At 34.3% G+C, this 23,129-nt stretch overlaps 1 protein-coding gene across 2 annotated transcripts; it reads left to right on the top strand.

Moving 5' to 3' along the window:
* Positions 1-5,246: 5,246 nt before the first annotated feature.
* On the top strand, positions 5,247-18,948 carry LOC111055903. 2 transcript variants are annotated; one of them, XM_039427399.1, is made up of 7 exons: positions 5,247-5,374; positions 9,867-9,938; positions 10,909-10,963; positions 12,588-12,682; positions 15,143-15,263; positions 16,051-16,209; positions 18,822-18,948. In XM_039427399.1, exons 2-7 carry the CDS (start codon positions 9,909-9,911, stop codon positions 18,890-18,892), a joined length of 531 nt encoding a protein of 176 aa, XP_039283333.1. In that variant the 5' UTR covers positions 5,247-5,374; positions 9,867-9,908; the 3' UTR covers positions 18,893-18,948. The 2 variants fall into 2 exon arrangements, with proteins under 2 accessions (XP_039283333.1, XP_039283334.1); XM_039427400.1 differs by lacking the exon at positions 5,247-5,374 and adding an exon at positions 8,235-8,581.
* The last annotated feature ends 4,181 nt before the right edge of the window (positions 18,949-23,129 follow it).

The following is a 23,129-nucleotide window of genomic DNA, read 5'->3' as shown; positions in this document are numbered from 1 at the left end:
AACCTCCCAACCATACCTATTTCATGAGATAAACAGTGATTCCACTATTTACTAATTATCTCGCCTTAATTCTTATTAACATTTATAAATAATTATTATTGGTTGAAGGGACGGGTCAAAAGTTTGTTTCAAAATCAAAAGCAATTTTCACTTCAACACTAAGGGTAGGTGACAGATTATTATGATAAAAACTCAAATAATGACAATCAACTTATATTTGATTCAATAAAGTATGCTTTATTAATCATGGCTATTAAAAGTAAACACAAAGAGGCCTATTATTTTCCAGTTAAAATCTTCTATTTCTTCAAATGTTGGATTTTCTTTCGTTCAATCAACTTATTGAGCTTGATGAGAATAATTTTGTAGTTGAATAATTTTATAACTAGATATTGAGAACGTCCGTCCACACTTGATGAAGGTAAGGTAAATGTATATAAAGTTCTGAAGGTGGTGTAGTTATTCGTATTGAATAAAAATACACAGTGTTGTTTAACCACATATTTATTAAAAAATCGAGATACCGCTTGTTGCACCATTATCAATCCTTGGTAAACTATGGAGATCGATAATGGTGTAACCCTCGAAACCGGTAACTCAATAAATAAATCTTTGTTTTGATAATAATAATAATATCGAGTGACCTGGCTGGCTCAGGTCTGGTGTCAGAGTTTTCAGGTCGCAACTGATCAATTTCAGGGCCTCTGACATGACCTAACGACTGCTTTTTAGGCAGCCGGGACCGACGAATTAACGTGTCCATCTGAAACACGGGAGTGTTTTGATAACATATTGTCTTTTTAATCCGTGTAAGAATGTATCACATTCATTAAAAACACCAAATTTTCCAATACATTTTAATGCGTTGGATTTCTCATAAACAATGTATACATCATGAAAGTATGTGGTCATACGTAATTGCTGTGTTATCACAATAAATATATTGCATGAAAGATTATCAAAATGCTTGTATTCCCATGTCACATTTGGCAAAGCTGAGTAATCTCAAGTTGGTGTTAATACTCAGTTCCTTTATATTGTATTCTCTTTAATTCTTATGTTACACTCATTGCAAATAGATTTAGGCCTATCTAAATGAAATTATATTGTAAGGTACGCCTACCAGAGTATATAATGACAGTACAATGTGGCCAATGTGGGGTCTAGAACAAGATAACAAATAATTTTACATATCTCATAATAATACAACAATTCAATTAATTTAGCCTCCATTACGTTTTTGAAAATTATAAAATAGGAATTGGGTAAAACACGCTATAGCTGAGCTTATTTCAAAAAATCACTTCACTTATATGGGCTACTTTATTCAAATTAATAAAATCAATATAAAAACTTGTAGTACCATTATTAAAACCTTCTATAGTTTATTTAAAGCTTTTATTGTTTTAATAGAAGAATACTACAAATTTTTATATTGTTTTTTATTAATCTGATTATATTAGAAACTAATAAAATTAGTAAGTAAATTTAAATTTTAAAAGAAATGTAAAGTAATAATTTATGGGATTTGAATTTTGGTACAAGCAAGATGGCGTCACCATGCTAATGCCTTTCCGATCTGTAAACTTTTCCTTTCTTGCAATTCATTAAAAAAAAAAATGAAGTTCAATAATTCACAAATATTATAATATAATGAAATAATTTGATATAGTAATAGTTCAATAATTGAATGTGATAAGAATTTTTCTTAATTCTCAAGTTTTGGAATGAATTGGATGCTGAAAGCTGTAAATGAACTGTGAACTAAAATTTGAACAAGAATTGCTATTAAACATATTTTTCATATCGAATAGATTTTTATTTTTTTAGATTTTAAAGTTATTATGTACAATTACTCAATTTTTGGTAATTATATGAGAATGGGAATATTTATGAGAATAGCCTTGTACACACGTCCGTACAAATTCGCGCGAACAATCGTATGTACACATGCCTCGGCATTCACTGTACGTCCTTGTGGACGCGTTCCACGTATGCCTCGGCATTCAAAAAGCTATCTGATTTGCAGACAACACGAAGACATGGTAGATGTAAATTTTCCACAACATGACAACAATGGCATCATTCCATCATTGAAGATAATATTATCACAAAATGCAGCTGTATCATCTATTTCAATGACTTGTATAATAAAATCAAAAATAAAACTTAATAAACGATGTTGGTGGGTTGAATGATTGTAGATTGAAATAAGGAAAATAAATTGCTACATCACATAAGATATGAGATTGACAATTCAAAATTTATTAGAATGTCAAAACATTATCTTGTTAATATACTGAATCTAATTCAACTAGTTATCCAAACAAATAATACCATCATGAGGGAAGCAATAACTTTACAAGAACGATTGGCTCTAACTTTGAGATTCTTGGCATTAGGCGATTCATTTGTTGGTTTCCAATATCTATTCTGAATCTCAAAAAAAAGAAAATTTCTACAATAATTCTAGAAGTTTTGATGACCTAATCAAAGCACTTAACACTGTCCCACAAAATTGACAGTCTTCCTCAATGAAATTAGCCATAAATTGAATCACATACAAAATTTCTGCCCATTTTAAACTAACTCTGCTCATACACATGACAAAACAAGATTCTCCAAAAGATTAGCTTCAAGATGTAGGCTACCTTTAAGGAATATACTAGTTCAAAGTTTGAATAAATCTCTATAGATGGCCTAGCTATCTAAAACGTGTAATATAATATTATTGGAGATTACAATTTTAATCAACAACTCTGATTGATAACATAAAACAAACACCAGATGATTTGATAGCCACAGTAAAATAATATGTGAGCTATACTTTTTTCTAGGAACTCTATAGAGAAGCTATTTTCACTTAAATTATGCAGTTCTAAATTTGTTAATCATGATACAAATTATATAACTCCATGCATGTTTCCATTTAAATATTTGACAATCCACATATCCTACAAAAATCCTACAATTTACAATTAGTTATTGGATCACAATTTGATTTGTCATTTATTATCCTAATTCATTGGAGTTAGTTTATGAGGCCTTCAATGTTTACTTTTTGCCTCACCCGTATGGCAAAAACGCGTCCACACGTACATTCAATGCTCGCCCGAGGCACAGTGTACATACAGTACGGAAACTTGGCTAGTACGCTGACGCTAAAATCCGCCATCTTGTTAGGAAGCGCCGCATTGTAATAGTATTGATGGTAGGTTCGGATCAATTCAATGATCCGGATCAATTGATCTCGTTCACTGCTACGAGTCAATCAGAAGACCAGGATTAGAACTTCCCAAGGTCACGTGACGTGTTTAGTATTGGGGTCATGTAAAAAGCATTGGTTAGATAGGCGATTGATTTCAAGTTTACATTCTGTACTTATTCTGTGCCCGAGGCGCCTTTGAGCACGCCAAAATACCAACAGGGTTCCGGTTCGCCCACATGCCTCAGCGAACAGTGTCCAGACGTGCGAATGAAAGCCCATACACGTATGCTCACCCGAGGCAAACGTACGTGTGTACACCGTTAATGGGAATTTGTGGAGATTGTGTATTCAGTAGCTTCTCTTTGTCTCAGATACAGAGTACCGGCCAGCAACGGTCACAGCTATCACATAGTTATTCAAAAGTACTCTTTGAGTATCTATAGTGAGGTCCACGATATAACGGCAGTGTGTGATTTGCAATGGTGTTGCTATCCTTGTGTATCATTCAACAAAGCAGATGGCGCTATCTCTTTCACGCATTGCAAGGTTGCCACATCGTTTATCAACAATGTAGAAATTCAACTAATTGACAAAATAGGGTAAAGGGTTAGGTTTTATTTAGGTTATATTTAATAATGTTCCATAAGGATAGGTTAAGTTTTTGCTTTGAAATTGCAATATGCTAGAAGGGGCTAGGGTCCAGGTAGAGTTATGTTTTTGACGTGACAACATCTTATAAATTGGTTTGCTGGGTGACACTTCAAGAAACTGCATTATGCTCCACGTTATGCCTCACAATGAGAGAGAGAGTAAGAGCGTTCGTTTCGTTTTGTCTGGAAAGAGCACGAATAGGAGCAGTGGCGAGCAACGCAGCAGCAACCCGAAGTCATCCACCTGGAGAGAGAGTGAAACGGAGCAGTCAACCTGCACAGGCGCCACAAGCAATCTCCTGCAACTGTGCCACTACTTCCCAGGCTGGCAACATTCCTTCAACAAAATATGAAATTCAGTGCGAGATTCTTTGTATAAATTAATGTTTTAAATATAATTCTTTGTATAAATAAATGTTTTAAATCGTTACTATTATTTCATCCTTCTTCCTACTATACAAATGAATATTCACATTAAAATTATTTTACCACTCAAAGTTGTTGTCATGTAAAACTTTCGCCCGTATACCGACTTTACAGGCAATCATGCAATTTTTTTTTGTTTCAAAGGTTTTATTTAGGTTACATTTAATAATGTTTCATAAGGATAGGTAAGGTTTTTGCTTTGGAATTGCAATATGCTAGAAGGGGCTAGGGTCCAGGTAGAGTTATGTTTTTTTTTTTGTTTCAAAGGTTTTATCCAGGTTATATTTAATAATGTTTTATAAGGATAGGTTAGGTTTTTGCTTTGGAATTGAAATATGCTAGAAGGGGCTAGGGTCCAAGTAGAGTTATGTTTTTTGTTGTTTCAAAGTTTTTATTAAGGTTATATTTAATAATGTTTCATAAGGATAGGTTAGGTTTTGCTTTGGAATTGCAATATGCTAGAAGGGGCTAGGGTCCAAGTAGAGTTATGTTTTTTGTTGTTTCAAAGGTTTTATTAAGGTTATATTTAATAATGTTTCATAAGGATAGGTTAGGTTTTTGCTTTGGAATTGCAATATGCTAGAAGGGATTAAGGGTTTTACCAAGATTTATGTTTATTAATGTTTTAAATATAAAATGGGAGGTTAAGGGGTTAGGTTTTGGCTTTGAAATGACAATATGCTGACTTAGTTGTAGTGTTTTTTGAAATTAGTTGTATAACAACCGTTATATTTTATGAATCATATTATTGAAAAGTACTCTTGCTTTTATCAAATGAAATGATGATAATATGTTGAATATTAAATCGAATTTGATGATAAATCATCATTGGATGATATCATCAAGATGGAATGACGGCTCCAGTTACGGTGCTCGGTAACCATCATAACAAAGAACGTTACATTCAAAGAACTGACTGAATGGAACGGAAAAAAACCGTTACTAACGCATGCGCGATACGGTGCTGTCTGAGACAGAGTGGTTTGTGTGTATTCAAGCCACATTGTGACACTTGTGGCTGCACGCCAATACGTAAACAGTAAACACGAAAGAAACACGAGTCTTCTAAAGTTTTATGTAGGCTAGTAAGGTAATAAAAATACTATTTTTTAATTATATTTTCAAGATAACAAGTTTTTAACTCAAATTTATTCACATAGAATTGTCAATCTGTTTCTATCATTGTGTTTGATATCAATGATTTCAAGATTCAAGCATTTTCAATTACTTATTTAGATTATGTTATTTTATGGTTAGGTACCTATTACCTAACAATTGATTACCAAATAATAAATCAATTAACTTACTGTTGTATTAGACCAATAGAAATATTTTTGAGATTATCAGATTGCAACTACTTGTCTCTGGTAGAAAAATATTTTATAAAGCTACTTGTTACTTCTCCGCAGTCTGCTTGACCGGGGAATCGTCTTTTTCGTCCCATCGTGGGGGTGTCGGTGTTCACCTTTATTTAAGGTGTGAGAAGGTGTGGTCATCAATGAATACTGTAATGCTATAGTATGGTCTGTCCATCAGGTATTGTTTTAAGCTTCTTATGAAGGTGTTGTCATTCACTAGGGATTTTATGTGGCCAGGAAGCAGGTTAAAGAGGTATGCCCCCGAATAGGCCGGAGATCTACTATACTTCTTAAGTCGATGCTGGGGGAGGCTTATGTCATCCACGTTGCGTGTTCTATAACTGTGCTTATCTCGTCTTAAAGCCGGACTTTGGTTTACCACTAGGATGATCGATTCCAGGATGTATATTGAGATTACTGTGAGGATACCTGTCTGCTTAAAGAATGGTTTACAGTGTTCTATGTAGTTTTCTCTTAGTAGGATTCGCACTGCCCTTTTTTGTATCCTTAATATTCTCTCGAGATTTCCCTGTGCTGATGATCCCCATGCGACGATGCCATATCTTAGGTGTGACATAAATAATGAGTGATATGCGATTAGTGCTGTCTTCTCATCAGCAATATTTCTGATTCTGCGGATGACGTATGTAGCAGAGGAGAGTTTTTTACACAAATATTCCGTGTGTTGCCTCCAGGTCAGATGGTTGTCGATAATTACACCAAGGAACTTTGTGCTTTCCACTGTTTTTATATTACTGTTTTGTGGTTCATCATGGGTTTGGTTTGTTGGGGTGAAGTTCATGTGTACTGTTTTTTCATTATTTATGGCCAGTTTCATTCTATTGCAGATCGAGGTAGCTTCAGTAAGAGCTGATTCAACTATATTGTTTCGATTTTCCTTTCTGTTTGTGGGAAGTAGTATAGTTGTGTCTGCAAATAGGATACACTTTTTGTTTTCTTGTAATTCATCCGGAAGATCATTTATGTATATAAGAAAGAGCAGCGGTCCCAGGATTGACCCTTGTGGTAGGCTACTCCTCTTTTGACTGATCGTGCTGTTGATTTGAAAGTGATTATTTGATTTTGTCTTTGGAAATCCAGCTCTACATATTGTTTTTTATTTTATGTTGGAGGTAGTCTTCAATCCACTTGAGTGCTCTGCCTTGAATTCTAATTTTAGTTTTGTTTTGAGTAACCTATGTTCCAATCGAGTACATCAAAAGCTTTCCGGAGATCGACAAACAGTCCTGATGCATATTTTTTATCCTCCCATATCTTACACACCTCATCACAGAGTTTGGAAATCGCTGTAGCTGTACTGTGATTTTTTCGGAATCCATGCTGGCTCGTAGACAACAGCCCATTCGTCTCCAGATATGAAATCAATTGATTGTATGCTGCCCGCTCTATAATCTTGGATACAATGGGAAGATTTGCTATGAGTCTGTAGTTTTTTGGATCAGTATGGTCACCTGTTTTGAATTTGGGGTAGATCTTGGCTATTTTTAAGCTATGTGGAAATACTGCTTGTTCAAATGATGAGTTTACTATGTGCAACAGTGAGTTTCTAATTTCATCCTCACAGTACCTTAGAATTTTCCCTGTAATTTCGTCGTGACCTGAAGAGTTGTTTGGTTTTAGTCTCATAAGAATCTTGGATAATTCTGTGTGAGTAACTGCATCAAAGTGTTCGAATATTTGAGCATTCTCTGTCAATTCCAGATTATTGAGAATATTATTATGTCCATTCAGTTCTGTTATTGGCTGCGTGAAGCCAGCGTTTAAGATGTTGCCAATTTGATAGGGATCTGTAATTTTCTGATCTCGCACAGTTAGGTAGAGGTTCTCATTTCTGACATTTTTGGATTTTTTCTTTCCTCATTTATCGTTCTCCACAAGACTTTGGTTTTATTTTCTGCCTGTTGTATTTTCATTTTTAATTGGAGTTGCTTTTTGTTTTTTACATCCAGGTCATAAGCTTTTTTCATTGTCAAATATTGTTCCTTGTCTTCCATACGGCCTATGAGCATATGCTTGCATTGTAGCATCTTTTAGTTTTGTGGTTTCTTCATCCCAAAAAATGTTGTTTTTTGGTATGTTAATCTTCTTGGATTCTCTTGGCATAGTTTCATCTATGCTTAAGCGCATTATTCTTTGAAAGTTTTTGTATTTGTCTTCCACTGAATGAGTCGTAGTTACTGGTTTCCAATTTACAAGGCCTAGTTTCTGTTTTAGTCTGTTAAAAGTTGTTTTTGAATCATTTCTGGCATACTTATAAGTGGCTGTTTGATGTTCGACTTTATATTTTATGTCACATAGTATTGAGTGATGATCTGAAATTAAGTTTGGGTATGCTATTGCTTTTACTTTTTTAATAGGTATATTAAGTTAGCACCCATCTATACTTGTGGCTGTTGTCTGGGTTTTTCTAGTAACCGGTATGTCATATATGTAGCAGCCGTGCTGTTTTAGCAAGTTGTTTAAATCTTTATAGGTTTGTTTATCTGTTTTCAGTATGTCTATATTTGTATCTCCTAGTAGTACTATGTGGCATTTCTTTCCTGAGTATTTTTTCAGTACACATTCCAACCTATTCAAGTATTCCATTTCTGTTCTAGGATCAGGTGACCTATAGGAACCTACTAATATCAGATTCTGTTTCTTAAGTTGGACTTCGGCTGCTATCGTCTCAAAGATCCTCTCTGTTGGCTACTCAAGTCCATCGAACACGATCTCTTTTATTCTTGTGGTTAAGTTGTCTTTTTTGTACAGTGCTATGCCTCCCCACATATATACAGTTCGACAGAATTTGGTAACGAGTGTCTAGCCAGGAATATGTGTGCTCAATAGCTCATCTAGTCGTAGGCCGTGTTCCGAAAGTATGAGAATGTCCGGAGTGTGAAGACTTATTTTCATCAATAGTCTGTCGATCTTATTTTGTAAGCCTCTCTGAATATTAAGATGATAGATTTTCAATGTATCTGTTTTCTTGTGCCTATTCTATTGTATGTCCTGATTTGTTTGCTCCTGATCTGTAGTGCCGGCTGTGAAGTGTTGACTTGGATGTGTTGTAGTTTTCTGTTTGTCTAGTTTGGCTACATCAATGTTGAAACAGTTAATAATATTATAACTTTAGTCGTGTCGTAGTAGCCTGCTCATATTATTTAGTATGTTAGATATTTAGAATATAAGAATGTAATACACTATGCCCCCTATAAATTTAATATTTTATAGTACGTATGAACTCCATTGCAGTCATAAAGGTTTGAACAAGTTTGAAATTTGATCCTCTTTTTCAATGTCCACAAAACTTACTCAATGTTTACAAATATAATTAAATTTGAAAATAAATATTGCGACAGTAAAATTTTCAAGTAAAAAAAATTAATCTATCATAACCTTGTTTTGTAAACTTTTCAATCAACATTTTGGAGAGAGTTTTAGGATCAGCCTGTTACCCTTTTTCAAACATAACTTATTATTTATGTTTTGTTTTGTGGTTCTGTTAATGAATGAATAATAATAAGTTGGGCTATAACATATTTTATTGTGTAGATTAAATATATGGCCGCATACCTGAACCCTAATTCAATATTAATAAACTAATATGCTTCATTCTAGCCTACAGTAAACTAGCCTACAGTAAACCATCCTACAAAATATCATTTCTTAATGTGATCACATTGAATGCGTTTTTGTGCAATTGCACGCTTGGTTATGTATGATCAATGCGCAGATGAGAAACTTACCATTGAAAGAGCAATAGGAACACTCATAACATTGCAGGAATGTCACAACGTTTTTTATGGCTCTTTCATAACGCTTTTCGTCTCATGCATGATCTGACATGCACTTGCACATTTAATGTGACCACACCCTAAAGCTAACCTTTTCAGCGTTTTAGCAACATCTATACTTTGAATTGCTAAATAATACTATGTGAACGTACTCCCCTGCCCTCTTCACTCACACGCACATTCCTAACTGGTAGAATCGTCTACAAAAAGAAATCTAAATATCAGTTAGTTGAATTTGAGAATTGCTAAAGTGACTCAAAAAAGTAACTTTTTTCAAGTATTACCTGATAAAGAATTGATAATTTTATTTCATGCTTTGTCGAATTCTACATAAGACTTGACTATTCTAGAATCCGTTTCAACCTAAGAAAAATTTCATTCTTCTGTCATTTTTCCATTTAAGCTTATGACATTTCGTAATTTTCAGAGGTTACAGTGAACAAAGAGCTTGGTTACGAAAAATACAAACATGCAAACTACTAATTCTGATGGTGAAGAGGTGAGTTGTTCTATTCAATTCATATTATTCAGGTACATCACGTTTATTTTTACTTACAACACATCATTTTCAATCACACTTTCTTATTATTTTTCATAGCAATTAATGTTTGAGAAATCAGTTTTCTGTATTAATTAAGGAGATATTCACCTTATAGAGGCAGTGAAAATAATACAGCATAGTTGCCACGGTTATTTCTGCCTTCGGTGCATAGTAGATAGCAGTGAATCGAGTTATCACGGTAACTTATATTTGATTTGACAATAATTATTGTTGTTTTTTTAAATGATGATCAATTACATCAGAAATAGACTTATCTATTATAGGATCTGTTATATCCACCAAGAAAATCTATTGTATTATGATCTTGTAATATTTTCTTATAACTGAGATGAAAATATTCTACTAGTTCATTACAGGGTTGGAAGTGAAGTATGGATAATTTGAAATAGAACTTATCAATTTATGAACGAGTGCATCACTACTCCTTGCGATAGATGTCTCAATGAAAGATGTCTCAAGATGAAATCTAATCAGACAAGCTAAATGCTAATGCTAATGAAGCATTAATGCTAAAATAATGCATATGAGTAGCTGAATTCTAAAATGTTTTTCTCTGTACAAATTGCGAACAATATACTGACGAATAAGTTAAAATTATTAAGTATATCTTTGTTATATTTCATAATTACTGGCAAAGAATCTCGGCTGTAGTTGTATTCTATCCTGCTTAATCCCGATCCAAGTGCGCAAATGCTATTGAGGCAATAGGTGGATGAGTAACTTTATCGTACATAAAAACAACAAGCAAAACTTTGTAATATGAATCGCTTAGATACTTGTCGCTTCTTACAGCAGATTCAGTGGCAATATATTGGTCAAGTAAAGCATAGATAGATGTACTTTGAATTTTTCATAATCATTTTTCAACTTGTTTCTGACTGAATTGTTTCAACTTATTTTGTTAAAGGAACTGACACCTGTTTTCGAAAATTACAAGAAACAGCAATTGGAGCCTGTTAAAGGTAAATTCGATTCATATAAAAAATGTATCGTACATAGTCAGATAGTAATAGTTTTTTGAGATGTGGATTTGATAGATAGTCCTGTAAGTTCGATTCCACGTATCGCCTGGTTTGCTTAACTATGTTATTTTTATCATGTTACCTAGAATCAAGTATTATTCCACGGTGGCTGTTGGCTGTTGGTTGATTATCATATAATTATATAGCGTATGGCATTTTCTTATTTGTAAGTCCTTGTAATTTCGCACTGTTTACAAGTGCTCGTCCAAAATTTAAAATGTATTGGATCGCCTGAGGGCTTGCCACAGTAAAGTCATTACTGTCACCCAGGTAGGCACGTCTGTCACATTCATAGACAATGTGTTTCATTGTCTGCAATGGAGCTCCACAATCGCATCCTGGAGAGTCTATAAAGCCCCATTTGAAAAGAGATGCTTTGCATCTACCGTGCAATGTTCGGATTCGGTTTAATGCGACCCATGCGTGTCGAGGAATGTCAAATCCTGGTGACCTGGTGCACTGTCTGAGAGCATCTGGAATTATAGGGGGTGCCTCTTCTCTCCATCCGACAAAAATTCTCACTCTTGAGGCGCTCTGCCAGCTTTATTGTTGGCCTTCTGGATTTGAGGCTCCTCATTATTCAGGTCTGGGATATCCTCATGAATTGGAAGCTGCTGGCTGGAGCATATCCTGTTGTGCAGTCGCAGAAGGGCCTGACATCTGCGTAGATTGAGCGGTAGTATCCCTCTAAGAACATGTAGCCAGGGTATTGGTGTTGTTCTCAGGGCTCCAGTGATAATGCGCATCGTGTTGTTAAGTTGCACATCCAACAACTAATGATAATTATTATTGTAGTTTATTATTATTTTTTTATTTTCTGTTGAAGGATCATTCGTAATTCATTCACTATTATTTACTTATTATTTGAATTTAATACTTCTCATTTTTTCAAAGTCCTCTTACCTCTTCAATAGAATGATAAAATGCCACAAGAATGCTTCATCATTTGGTAAATGCCACAAAAATACTTCTCTCAGCAATGTTCATGTCCTTCATTAGATTTACATTTTAGTGCAGCTCATCCAAGACGTCCGGAAACCATTTTCAACAACAATTAAGTAAATAAAATGCAATTATTGTGGGATCTGCACTTTGCTAAGTAGATCTGATCCCGGTTAAGACAACCCATGTAATAGTTACTATATCTCAAAAAAATACATGTCAACTATATAAACATAATCCTCGTTCTCTTATGAAATTGCATCACTTCCTTGATGTTATATGAATATTATTGTATTGTATGTACATAGATAGCTCAAATATATCAGTCTTTGTCATTGAATATTGATAGTACCGCTTGAATAATCGTCAAAGCTGCTCCAGTTTACTATAGTAAATTGAGAAATTAAAAATATCATTATCTAAAAAATTGAATAAAATATTTTTTCTGCAATCATTCCCAGATATATGTTGATAATTTGAATTTTTTCAGTTGCATTTGTATTGTAAATTATTGAATATTCTTTCACTGTCGACTTTGGTTAGCTGCAGTATGTCAAGCCTATCAATCAACTGTGTATTCTATTATCAATTAAAAATAAATCCACCATTCTATTATTTTTAGGCTATTCTTCCTTCAGTTACACAGTGAAAAAGACAAAGTTGAGAAAGAAATCAAAGAAAAGTTCCAACCCTGAAGCACCAAAAACTCCAACTCATGTAAGTAGATTATAATATCACTAAGGGCCGTTTGCTCAGTGTAAGTTTAAGCTAAAGCTTGAACCAAATCAGGATTTTTTTTGGTTTAAACTAAAATTCCGTTTGCACAGTATCAGTTCAAACTCTGTATTGAGTTTAAATTCTGGGAAAGTTTAAACCTCCAAAGCAGGAGGTTTAAACCAAATAATTTGGATTAACTTGAAATCTGTAAAGATTTGTTGGGGAAACAGCACCTGCTGATAGTAAATTATTTTTCGACGGTTGTTTTTAATACTTCTTTAGACGATAATTATTAATTTAGGTTATAGTGAATTAATATTTGAATGTAAAAATAATTATAATGGAGGAATTGATAGAAGTTTTTAATGCGATTGATAAAGATGACTGCGAAGAAATTTTAAAACTGAGAAAAGTTGGGCAAAAACGAATTATTTAAATTTCTGGGATGATAGAGAATTTTCTTAGCGATTTTCTTGAATAAAGCAACTGCCAATCCAGTATTTGATAAACTAAACCACTTGATAGAAAATAAGACAATTTTTGACAGTGGTCTTTGATTAGGAAACATGTTTTTAATAACTCATAACTGAGATATTTTGCTTTCGAGAGATTTCTAATAAACGAGGAAGACCGTAGTAGATTTAAGCGTAACAAAATCGCTTTTTTAAAAACATTCTAAACTATATTTTTGGGTGCCTACTAAATATAAGTTTGTATCTAATAGTAATAAAGCATTTCGTCATTTTTGATAGCTGTTCACTTTTATTACCATACAGCTTACAGCTCTGTGGATTTTGAACTAGGAAATAGTAGCTACATAACCTCAATTTACTGATGGTTTGTAAACAAATAATTTCCTGTAAAAATCAGCCTTCCTGATATTATAAACGGTGGCATTCTATTACCAACTTAACGCTAAACTAGTTTAACTTAAACTGGATTAGTAAATGCACTGAGAAAACCGATTCAAGTTTAAGATTCAAGTTTTCAGATTAACTTAAACTTGATTAACTTAATCGAGTTTAGCAATCTATACTGTGCAAACGGCCCTAAATAATTATAATCACTCATAATTTGTTTGAAATATAGGTAAAGTCCCGTATTCAGTTTTGGGCTTCGCCATTTCTACAATCCAATCATTTATCAAATGCTTAACAAAATAATAAAAACGTCAATTTTTCACTTGATGCCCACATGAGCCGAGTCTTTGTTTGACTTTTACATTGGTAATTGAGAAAATTATAATGAGAGATGCATTGACTGAGTTTTCGGTTTGCTCTGAACGACTGGAAAATCCTGGTGAGCAGTTTCTGTTTGTATGCTCTGCAATTGACATTTCAGCTGTATTAGACAATATTTTTAGTCAATTGAAAGGAAATAATTTTGAAAAGAGGAGTGATGAAGTTAAATACAACGTTTTTATAGTAGGCTATACAACTCAGTTCCTTCATGAACTTGATGATTACGACAAAACGTGAAAGAAGCTCAGTCGTAAATTGATGAATTGATGTTTCACCTGTTTTGATTCACAGTACCTACTCACATCAATTGAACGATAATCTATATTTATGAGTCTCTGAAAGGAAAAGTGGCATAAATCACTATTACTTAGTTTTGAGAAATTAAGACATTCATTAGAAATGATACCATAAATCTGGGACAGAAAAAAAATCTTTTTTGTTCATATCTTCAAGTAGAGAAAATATTGGCCAGTATGTTAAGGTCTATTTCCATTGCAATTGGAGAAAATTAACTTAATTTACTTAAGACACGATATAAATAGATTGAAAACACTTGAAAACTTATTAGAAATGGGGGAAATTTTCGGAGACTGTGTCTCCTTTCTCAACCGAGAAGACTGCAGTTTTGAATCCAACGGTTGTGTGACCACAGAGTACGCACGGAGCCTCAATTGTAGCAGCAGAAACTACAGATTATGCGGTGCAGACGGATGGAGAGAAAAAGGGTACAGATTCAGGAGACATTATGGGATATTTATTTTTGATTTCTAATTTTAAATCTCCTCTTTTCTATCAATTCATAAGCTACACCTTTCCTTATGAATAACTCACTCAAATCTTAAATATCCCGTTTGTAACCGCCCCTTAAATACCCCATAATGTCCCCTGAAACTGTACCCTTTTTCTCTCCATCCGTCTGCACCGCGTAATCTGTGGTCTCTGCTGCTACAATTGAGTCTCCGTGCGTACTCTGTGGTCACAAGACCGTTGGATTCAAAACTGCAGTCTGCTCCTCGGTTGAGGAAGGAGACTCCAATACCTTATATATATATATATATATATATATATTATATATATATATATATATATATATATATATATATATAAGGTATATTTATTTCAAATTCATATTACAATAGAAACATTAGTACACGTTACAAACAAAAATATATTATTTTATATTGAATGTCAAAGCTTGATAATTTATTTTTGTTTCCAGGATAATGTAGTCGAACCACTCCCTATGGAATTTCTTGAGGAGCTAGAGAAGTTTGAAAGTCGTAGCCCAGCAAAGGAATCTAAAAATAAAAAGAGGAAGAAGAAAAAAATTGTTGTCACAAGTAAGTATTTATTATTGAATTCCATTGTTATTGAACAACCAGTTCTTTTGTTCTTGCATGTCTTTAGAATAGAGTAATGCAATCTGATTTTGATTTAAAAAAAACCTTTCATGTCAAGGTCATCGCAACCAATAGACAATTTCCAATAATTCTTCAATAAGACCCTTTAAAATTACATTTAAAAAATGAGAAAGTTTCAATTCCAATCAGAATTAAAATAGATACTAATATTGGTTTGTTTGAGTTTTATTGTGATTGATTTTATTGATAGAAACAGATGTCAATTAAAACTTAACCAAATCTGCTCATATCGATCACATATTTAATCGGGAATCATTTGTGAATCATATACCTGTACTTGTATTTGAATTTTCAAATCCGTCCTTATAAGATACTGTGGAATACCGGATTTCAAGTTTCTAGAAACTTGTCATGAAAGGTATAATAATTATTATTAAACGAAAATCCAAATTAAATGCTGTAATTCACCCCGAAGACTTCGGGATTTAGATTTCGGGAGATAGATTTCCATCTAGCTGTTTAGCCTGTTGTCAATATTTGCAGTAGCAGAAGTCTCCGGGGGGAGTTACAGCATTTAATTTGAAAAATCTATCTAAATTTCCATCTAGCTGTTTATCCTGTTGTCAATATCTGCAGTAGCAGTAGTCGTAATTTATAAAATGAATGAATTATGCTTATTATCCGTTTTTTGGGACAGCATAACTTGATACATTTCAAAATACTGTAATAATCGAGTTGATTGAATTGGAGTGCTTTGACTTTGCAGGTTCCGTTGTGGATGACAGCTATATACCATTGGAAGCTGGTTGCACGACAAGCTTCAGTCTGGCTAGGCTGGATAAGTGTGAAACACTCTCCTCTGCTGCCACTGCCTTACAATTCTATAGTAAGCATCTCTATGGCAAACGAATTGCCAGAGTATCCGGTAAGTCAAACCAATTGGCATCACAAGTTTACAATTTTTATATCTAGCGAACACCAGATATTAACATTTTTCATTTGTACTTGGTCCAGGCAATGAATGCCTAAAAAAGGGGATAGAGGGAAAAGTTGGGAAGAAAATTTCTGACCCCGCAGTTCTGTTAGGGTAGTAAGGAGGTAAACATATCAAAAGTCCCCACCCTTACCCCCTGTGCTAAGGAAGTGGGGTGGTTTAAAGGTACCATTTTTTGGTTTCTCGCATAAAATTCAAAAACTATGTATCCTAAGGACTTGACTATCATATAACAAATTTAAGCTTACATAACTTCCTACAATATTCAATGCACAGCTTTTTTTATATCTCCTCTAGTTTTCGAGATATCCGCCCTTGAAGGTGTGTCATTTTTTAAAAAACACGTTAGCCACCAATTGTTTTATATTTTTGCTCTTATAACTTTTCAAAAATCCGTATTGATTATGAGCTTATAGAGCATTAAATTCTCTTCAATTTGATGTATGATTCCACACTTTTACGAATTTCCCTACACATTTTGCAGCAGCTTTAGTGTTGAGTGTGAAATCTCCATTTTTGCGACAATAGACCAATTGACAAAGGAATTTAAAGGGAATGTTTTAAACAAAATTTTTGACTTTGCAGCTCTGTTGAGACTAGTTGGGAGGAGAACATATCAAAAGTCCCCATTCCCACCCCCTTATTATTGTAGGAAATTATGTAAGCTTAAATTTGTTATATGACAGTCAAGTCCTTAGGATACATAGTTTTTGAATTTTATGCGAGAAACCAAAAAATGGTACCTTTAAACCACCCCCACTCCCTTAGCACAGGGCATCTGCCTTACAGGGTGCCTTAGCACAGGGGGTGGGGGTGGGGACTTTTGATATGTTTACCTCCTTACTACCCTAAACAGAACTGCGGGGTCAAAAATTGTCTTTTCAACTTTTCCCTCTATAACTTTTCCTTGACTGGACTATTCTATAAATACGTTCATAAAAGCATAAGAATAAGAATTTAAAAGGATGAATGTGATTGAACGGGCGTACCGAGTTCTTATTGATGATTAGAGCCTCGAGTCGTCCGTTTGTGGGTTTATTTGTTCGACAATAACTTTCGATTACTTTCATAAGTCAACTTCATATTTTCACTCATATTCTTTGACCCATTATTCTTTTATACAGATCGTGTTCGTTGGCAAACAAAATTAACTCATTCCTTCGTATTTTTGAGTATTTAACGGGATAATATCAAAATTGCATGAAAATATAATATTTGACTAATATTATGATAAGAAACTCCTTTTTAGTATGAATATCGGGGCACCAAGCTTTGCTTCGGAGTACAAAAGCATAGAAACATAAAAGCGTAGTTTATATTTATTTATTTATTGATAAACAAAACACGATTCTTCAAAATGATTGGGGAAGGACTAACAGGCACAGCCCAAAACTGTTTCTTCCCCGAATTTTGATTTATGCACTATAAATAGTCCAAAAAGTAGGTTATGTGCCATATAATTGTATGCAGGTCCGATTTTCAGTCCAATCATTTGACAACAGAAAAGTTCGAATTTTGATTGTTTACAAACCAAATTGAATAACAAAATAGATAGCACTCACTAATCATTTGAAACTGTAAAATAATTATTAGGCTAACTTTGAAAATTTTGATAACTTTAATTTAGAATGATATTCTATGTTTGCAACAATAGTTGTTGATATAAATAGAAAATAATGGATCTTGAATAAAATCATATCGTTGGTCGTGTCAACAAATAATATATTTTGATCAAGTCGATTGAAATTTCTAGATAATATTTCTCGTGAGATAAGCCTGATTGACTGCAATAGTTCAACAGCTGAACATAATTCTGTCTCACTCCCACACACGCACTCGCATCTTCCATTATCGACAGACGACGAAATTAGCAGCTGTTTTTCCAAGGATGAATAATTATTATAATTTTTCATGTCCTTTAGCAAGTTTTCCCAGGGATGAAACCTAGTGCAATCTAATTTTTATATCATAAACCTACTATGTTCCAAATTTCGTGAAAACCGTTAGAGCCGTTTTCGAGATCCGTTGGACATAAATAGATACCTAAATAAATAAATAAATACAGAAATTGCTCGCTTAATTTAATAGGATATAACTCGTACTTCAACTTTTGAAAATTTATTAAGAATCGTCGAGCTTCATTAAATAGACTCATTATTCCACTACAGTATCAAATTATCATTCAATTGAATGAAGAAATCAATAACATTGAAATAATCCATTTAAAAATTATACCACACATACGATTTTAGCGTACTTTTCCTTTTTATTATTTTCCATTTTTCATTTTTATCTCTTTTCTATAATATATCATCTATATTTTCTCTTTAGTTGCTTTTCTATTTTTACTCTGCCGAAAAATAGAAATAACATTCATCTCTTATATTGACGTCTTGCCGTTATTTGCTTTTGTGGATTCAAAATTTCACTAACATTTACAGAAATAATGACCAATAAAATTTAAAACAAATTGTCAATAGTATTCAAATTTTATAAAAGCCAAATTTATAATAATTTTTCATTTGGGTTCCTTTCTGTTTCAGCCGACAAGATAATCGCCAACGGAATGAAAGTTGAAGCTAGGAAGCTCCTTGCCAAACGCCGAAACCGATAGGAGTTTTTGTAATGTACACTTAAAATAATAAAACTAATTAGTTTGTCGTTTTTAAATTGCTGTAGTTTTTTTTCAAAACAACTCAACATTCTTAGGAAAAATATTTAATCCCTAGTGAGATCTACGTTTTAAAGTAGTATCTGATATTAGTTTGCTATCCTTGTCTGAATTTATAAAAATATACCAGAGACACCCTGGGTTGAAGAACTAGCTCATTAACTGTTGTATTGATCTCTGAGATCTGCAACTTGTAGTTATACAGAGTTGATGAGAATTATTATGGAAGCAGATTAATATTACAAGTATGATAAATTATAGTTGTAGGTTCCATGGGAATCCTATTCCAATTGTAACAAAAACTCTCTGTCGCTTCAAAACTTTAGTCCGCCATCTTAGGATCCTTCATATGGATCCATCTTCATTTCGAATCCAGCTTCATTTTTTCAAATGAGAAGGTGGTCATGTGATACATGATTTCAATACAGAATTTCAAAAGAAAATTGATGGCGAAACCTGCACATCAATATCTCAAACCATTTCAATGATCTCAACATTTAAAGGTACTAATAAATGATACAAAGATGGAATGAATGAGTACGGTATCTATACATTGAATAATCAAGTGTTAGTGAACACTTCTATTAGTAGCTTCTACTCACATTTTAACACTTGAAAAAAATTGTCATAGCAACTGCTATCACAAGTAGTATTAATCACGTTTAAGTTACAGACAGGCAAACAGACGTTAACGGAAGCGAGTTAATATAGAACTTATAAATGAATGTTGTGTATTATTCAGCTGAAATCATGTGTCTGTCTGACAGTCTGTGTGACAACTGCCATATGAAAATGCCAACTGCGAAAAAATACCATCAGCTTCTTTAAATGAATGGTAAAATATTACAGAAATAGCATGCAAATAATTCCAGCTGACTGATAAATGATAAATCAAAACAAATTCATTGTCTACTTTCCTTGTCCTATTACCAAAGGTAAGGAAAGTATTGCTTTCCGAAAAAAATTAAAGTACCCAAATTTCTAAATTTCTAGACGTTTCAAGGTCCCCTGAGTCCAAAAAACTCGTTTTTGGGTATTGGTGTGTGTGTATGTGCGTCTGTGTACACGATATCTCATCTCCCAATTAACGGATTGACTTGAAATTTGGAACTTGAGGTTCTTACACTATAAGGATCCGACACGAACAATTTCGATCCAATGCCATTCAAGATGGCGGCTAGAATGGCAAAAATGTTGTCAAAAAACGGGGTTTTCGCGATTTTCTCGAAAACGGCTCCAACGATTTTGATCAAATTTATACCTGAAATAGTCATTGATAAGCTCTATCAACTGCCACAAATCCCATATCTGTAAAAATTCCAGGACCTCTGCCCCATTTATGCAAAGTTTTATTTTAGATTTCCAATTATCAGGCCTCAGATACAATTCAAACAAAAAATTAAAGTGGAATAGATTGAGCATGAAAATCTCTACAATGAATGTTCAGTAACATTTTCACCTAAAATTGAAAATAAGCTGGAAAAATGAGAAAATGTGATAATTCAATGGCAAACTGTGCCACTAGCGTCAGGTGAGCAATTTTCATAACGGCAAGGAAAGTTGTGTGAGTGCGCCACACCAGATTTTATTTTCTTATGCACTTTCAATGTTATTTCTATATCCTGAAAAAGGACAAAGGAGTGAGTCAATTTTGTTGTCCAACAAACTTGATTTGTAAAAAGGTTCGAAGGATTCGAAAATTTGAAGCTGATTGATCAAATCTCTCTAAAGTTCTTGTCGAACGTACAAACAGACAGAAAACGACTTTAGGCTCTAGTAAGTCAAAAGTGAGAACTTCGCTAACTCTCGTTCAATCATTAAAAAATAATATAGTATTTCATTGATTAATATTAAATATTATATTTGAGATAGAATTCTTAGTTATTAATGAGAATCAACAATCAATACTAGATCAGGTATATTGAGATTACCTGAATATTGTTGTTTATTGTTTTTAAAGGGACGGATTCAAGGATCCAAAGGTTCAAAGAACCCCACACGTCAACCGAAGCTTATTGTGTTCCCAAGTAGGCTAGTATGTCCTTTACAAGAACCAGGAGTTTTTCCCTACACTAACATTCCATTTATCACCTGGTTGCAATCCTTGACGCAATCCAGTGTGATATGCTTGGCAGTCTCTTCAGACTGATTAGTCCTCGTGACCTACGTGAGTTCCACTCCTGGCCTTCTTTATAGGTCCTTCCGCTGAGGAAGGGGCGGCCAAGTTGTCTCTAGGGCTCCCGGCCACCCTTGACTCAGCCTCTTGACCCACATTTGTGCCTGGTTTTTCACCCATCACTAGTCTCTTGGGTTTTTTTTATTTTTGCCCCTCCGAAACTTCGCAGGGTTAAAAGCCTCACCTCTACCAAGAAGTTTTGCCTGAATGGCCGCCCTTCTTTGAGCAGTGGTAGGTTTTGGCCTCTCCACCCACAAACTCGTGACCTACGTGAGTTCCACACCTGGCCTTTTTCTAGGACCTTCCGCTGAGAGGAGGGACGCCAAACTGCCTCTAGGGCCACCCTCGACTCAGCCTCTTGGCCCACATTTGTGCCTGGAGTTTCGCCCATCTCTGGTCTCTTGAGCTTTGATGCCCTGACGGGGCAGATCCCGTGGGTTTGAAGGCAAGGCAACTTCTGGAGTTGCCTTGAGGTCCATTTTAGTCGCCTTCTACGACAAGCATGGATACTGTGGGTGAATTCTGGTTTTCAACACATTCTTGAGTACGATGATTGACTCAAAGCTCCCCCAACCCATAGGGGGCTTACCTGAATAAAAACTCAATATTATAAAAGGTGGTAGGAAAAGGTTACGTGACAACAATGCTTTCCTATGAAATCCATTGACTATGTGTTATTCAAGGTTTGATTACGCGTTTACAAGGTTTGAAGCTTTTCAAACCTTCATGAAATTCTTAGACAAAAATTTAATGAGCATTGAGAGAAAAGAATTTAATTAAATGCACCAATTAAAACATAAAATACGGAACTTGAATCTCATTACTATATAATGAGATTTTTGGGTATCGACTGTAGTGCAAATGAGAGAAATGCCATTAGCTTCCCAGACTCAGTTCATTAGCTTCCCAGTTCATTCAGAAAAACTGAACGTTTTTTCCGCATCGAGTGCGTGGAAAGAGTGCTTTTGCTCATTGGACCAAAATTAAGATTTCTGCTAGGAATTCAATAATATATAATTCAACGAGCAAAAAATTAGAAATATTCAACACATTTTTTATTAATATTTGAGAATTTTATTTTATAGACCAGCAGGTCTGTAACCCATGCTCCGCAAGGGACTAATTGATAACTTTAAAAACTGAAAACTTGATGTGATGCAATCTTGAAGAATTGAAAATAGGCCTATAACCATCTTCGGTGAATTAAGAATCTATATGCAAAAGTTAAAGTTAATCAGACCAGTAGTTTATGGTTTTCATCATGCAGTTTCTCTTAAAATTCTGTATCGGAATAATTTATAATATAACCACCTTCCAATTTAAAAAAAAAAATGAAGTTGGATTCAAAATGGCGGACAAGAATTTTGATGCGACAGGAAATCAGTTATTTCCATTCGAATAGGATCCCCAATCAGACATATCTTCAAATTCTCCTTTAAAAGAAAATATTCAGCTGTTTCCATAATTTTCAGCAATCCTGTATATAGTGTAGATATGGAAAAAGAGGATGTAGATAGAAGAAGATGAGAAGATAGAAAATAAAACCGTTGAATACACTATTTTATCCATGACCGCTCTCAATCAAAGTCAGTAAAATATAACAAACTGGAAGCATGACAAATTGAAAACTTGACAAACTGAAATGTAACGCGCCAACTAAGCTCTCCGACAGCCAAGCTCCCCGTCAGCTGAGGTCCTTTTAAAACGACTTATGAGGGAATTGGTTGACGGCATCAACCGAGCTCCTGAGAAAGGTGCTTGGCTGAGGGGGGGGAGCTTGGTTGTCGTGAGCGTGCGAGGAGTTTGGGGTTGGTTGTCGTCTACGGTCCCGACAACCAGTCTTTTCTCAACCAGTAGGGGATTAGCTGTCAGGGAGACTTGTTGACGTGAACGTGCGAGGAGTTTGGGGTTGGTTGTCGTCTACGGTCCCGACAACCAGTCTTTTCTCAACCAGTAGGGGATTAGCTGTCAGGGAGACTTGTTGACGTGAACGTGCGAGGAGTT

Source organism: Nilaparvata lugens, chromosome 4 (genome assembly GCF_014356525.2).
Source record: "Nilaparvata lugens isolate BPH chromosome 4, ASM1435652v1, whole genome shotgun sequence".
NCBI classification, from domain to species: Eukaryota; Metazoa; Arthropoda; class Insecta; order Hemiptera; family Delphacidae; genus Nilaparvata; species Nilaparvata lugens.
Note: the sequence above shows the minus strand (reverse complement) of the source record. Positions and strands in the feature narration are given on the sequence as shown.

Excerpts from the sequence above, each read along its gene's own strand:
- LOC111055903 (XM_039427399.1), top strand. The coding sequence starts at position 9,909 with ATGCAAACTACTAATTCTGATGGTGAAGAG. Across the intron at positions 9,939-10,908 it reads CTAATTCTGATGGTGAAGAG|GAACTGACACCTGTTTTCGA; the intron begins GTGAGTTGTTCT and ends ATTTTGTTAAAG. Across the intron at positions 12,683-15,142 it reads CACCAAAAACTCCAACTCAT|GATAATGTAGTCGAACCACT; the intron begins GTAAGTAGATTA and ends TTTTGTTTCCAG.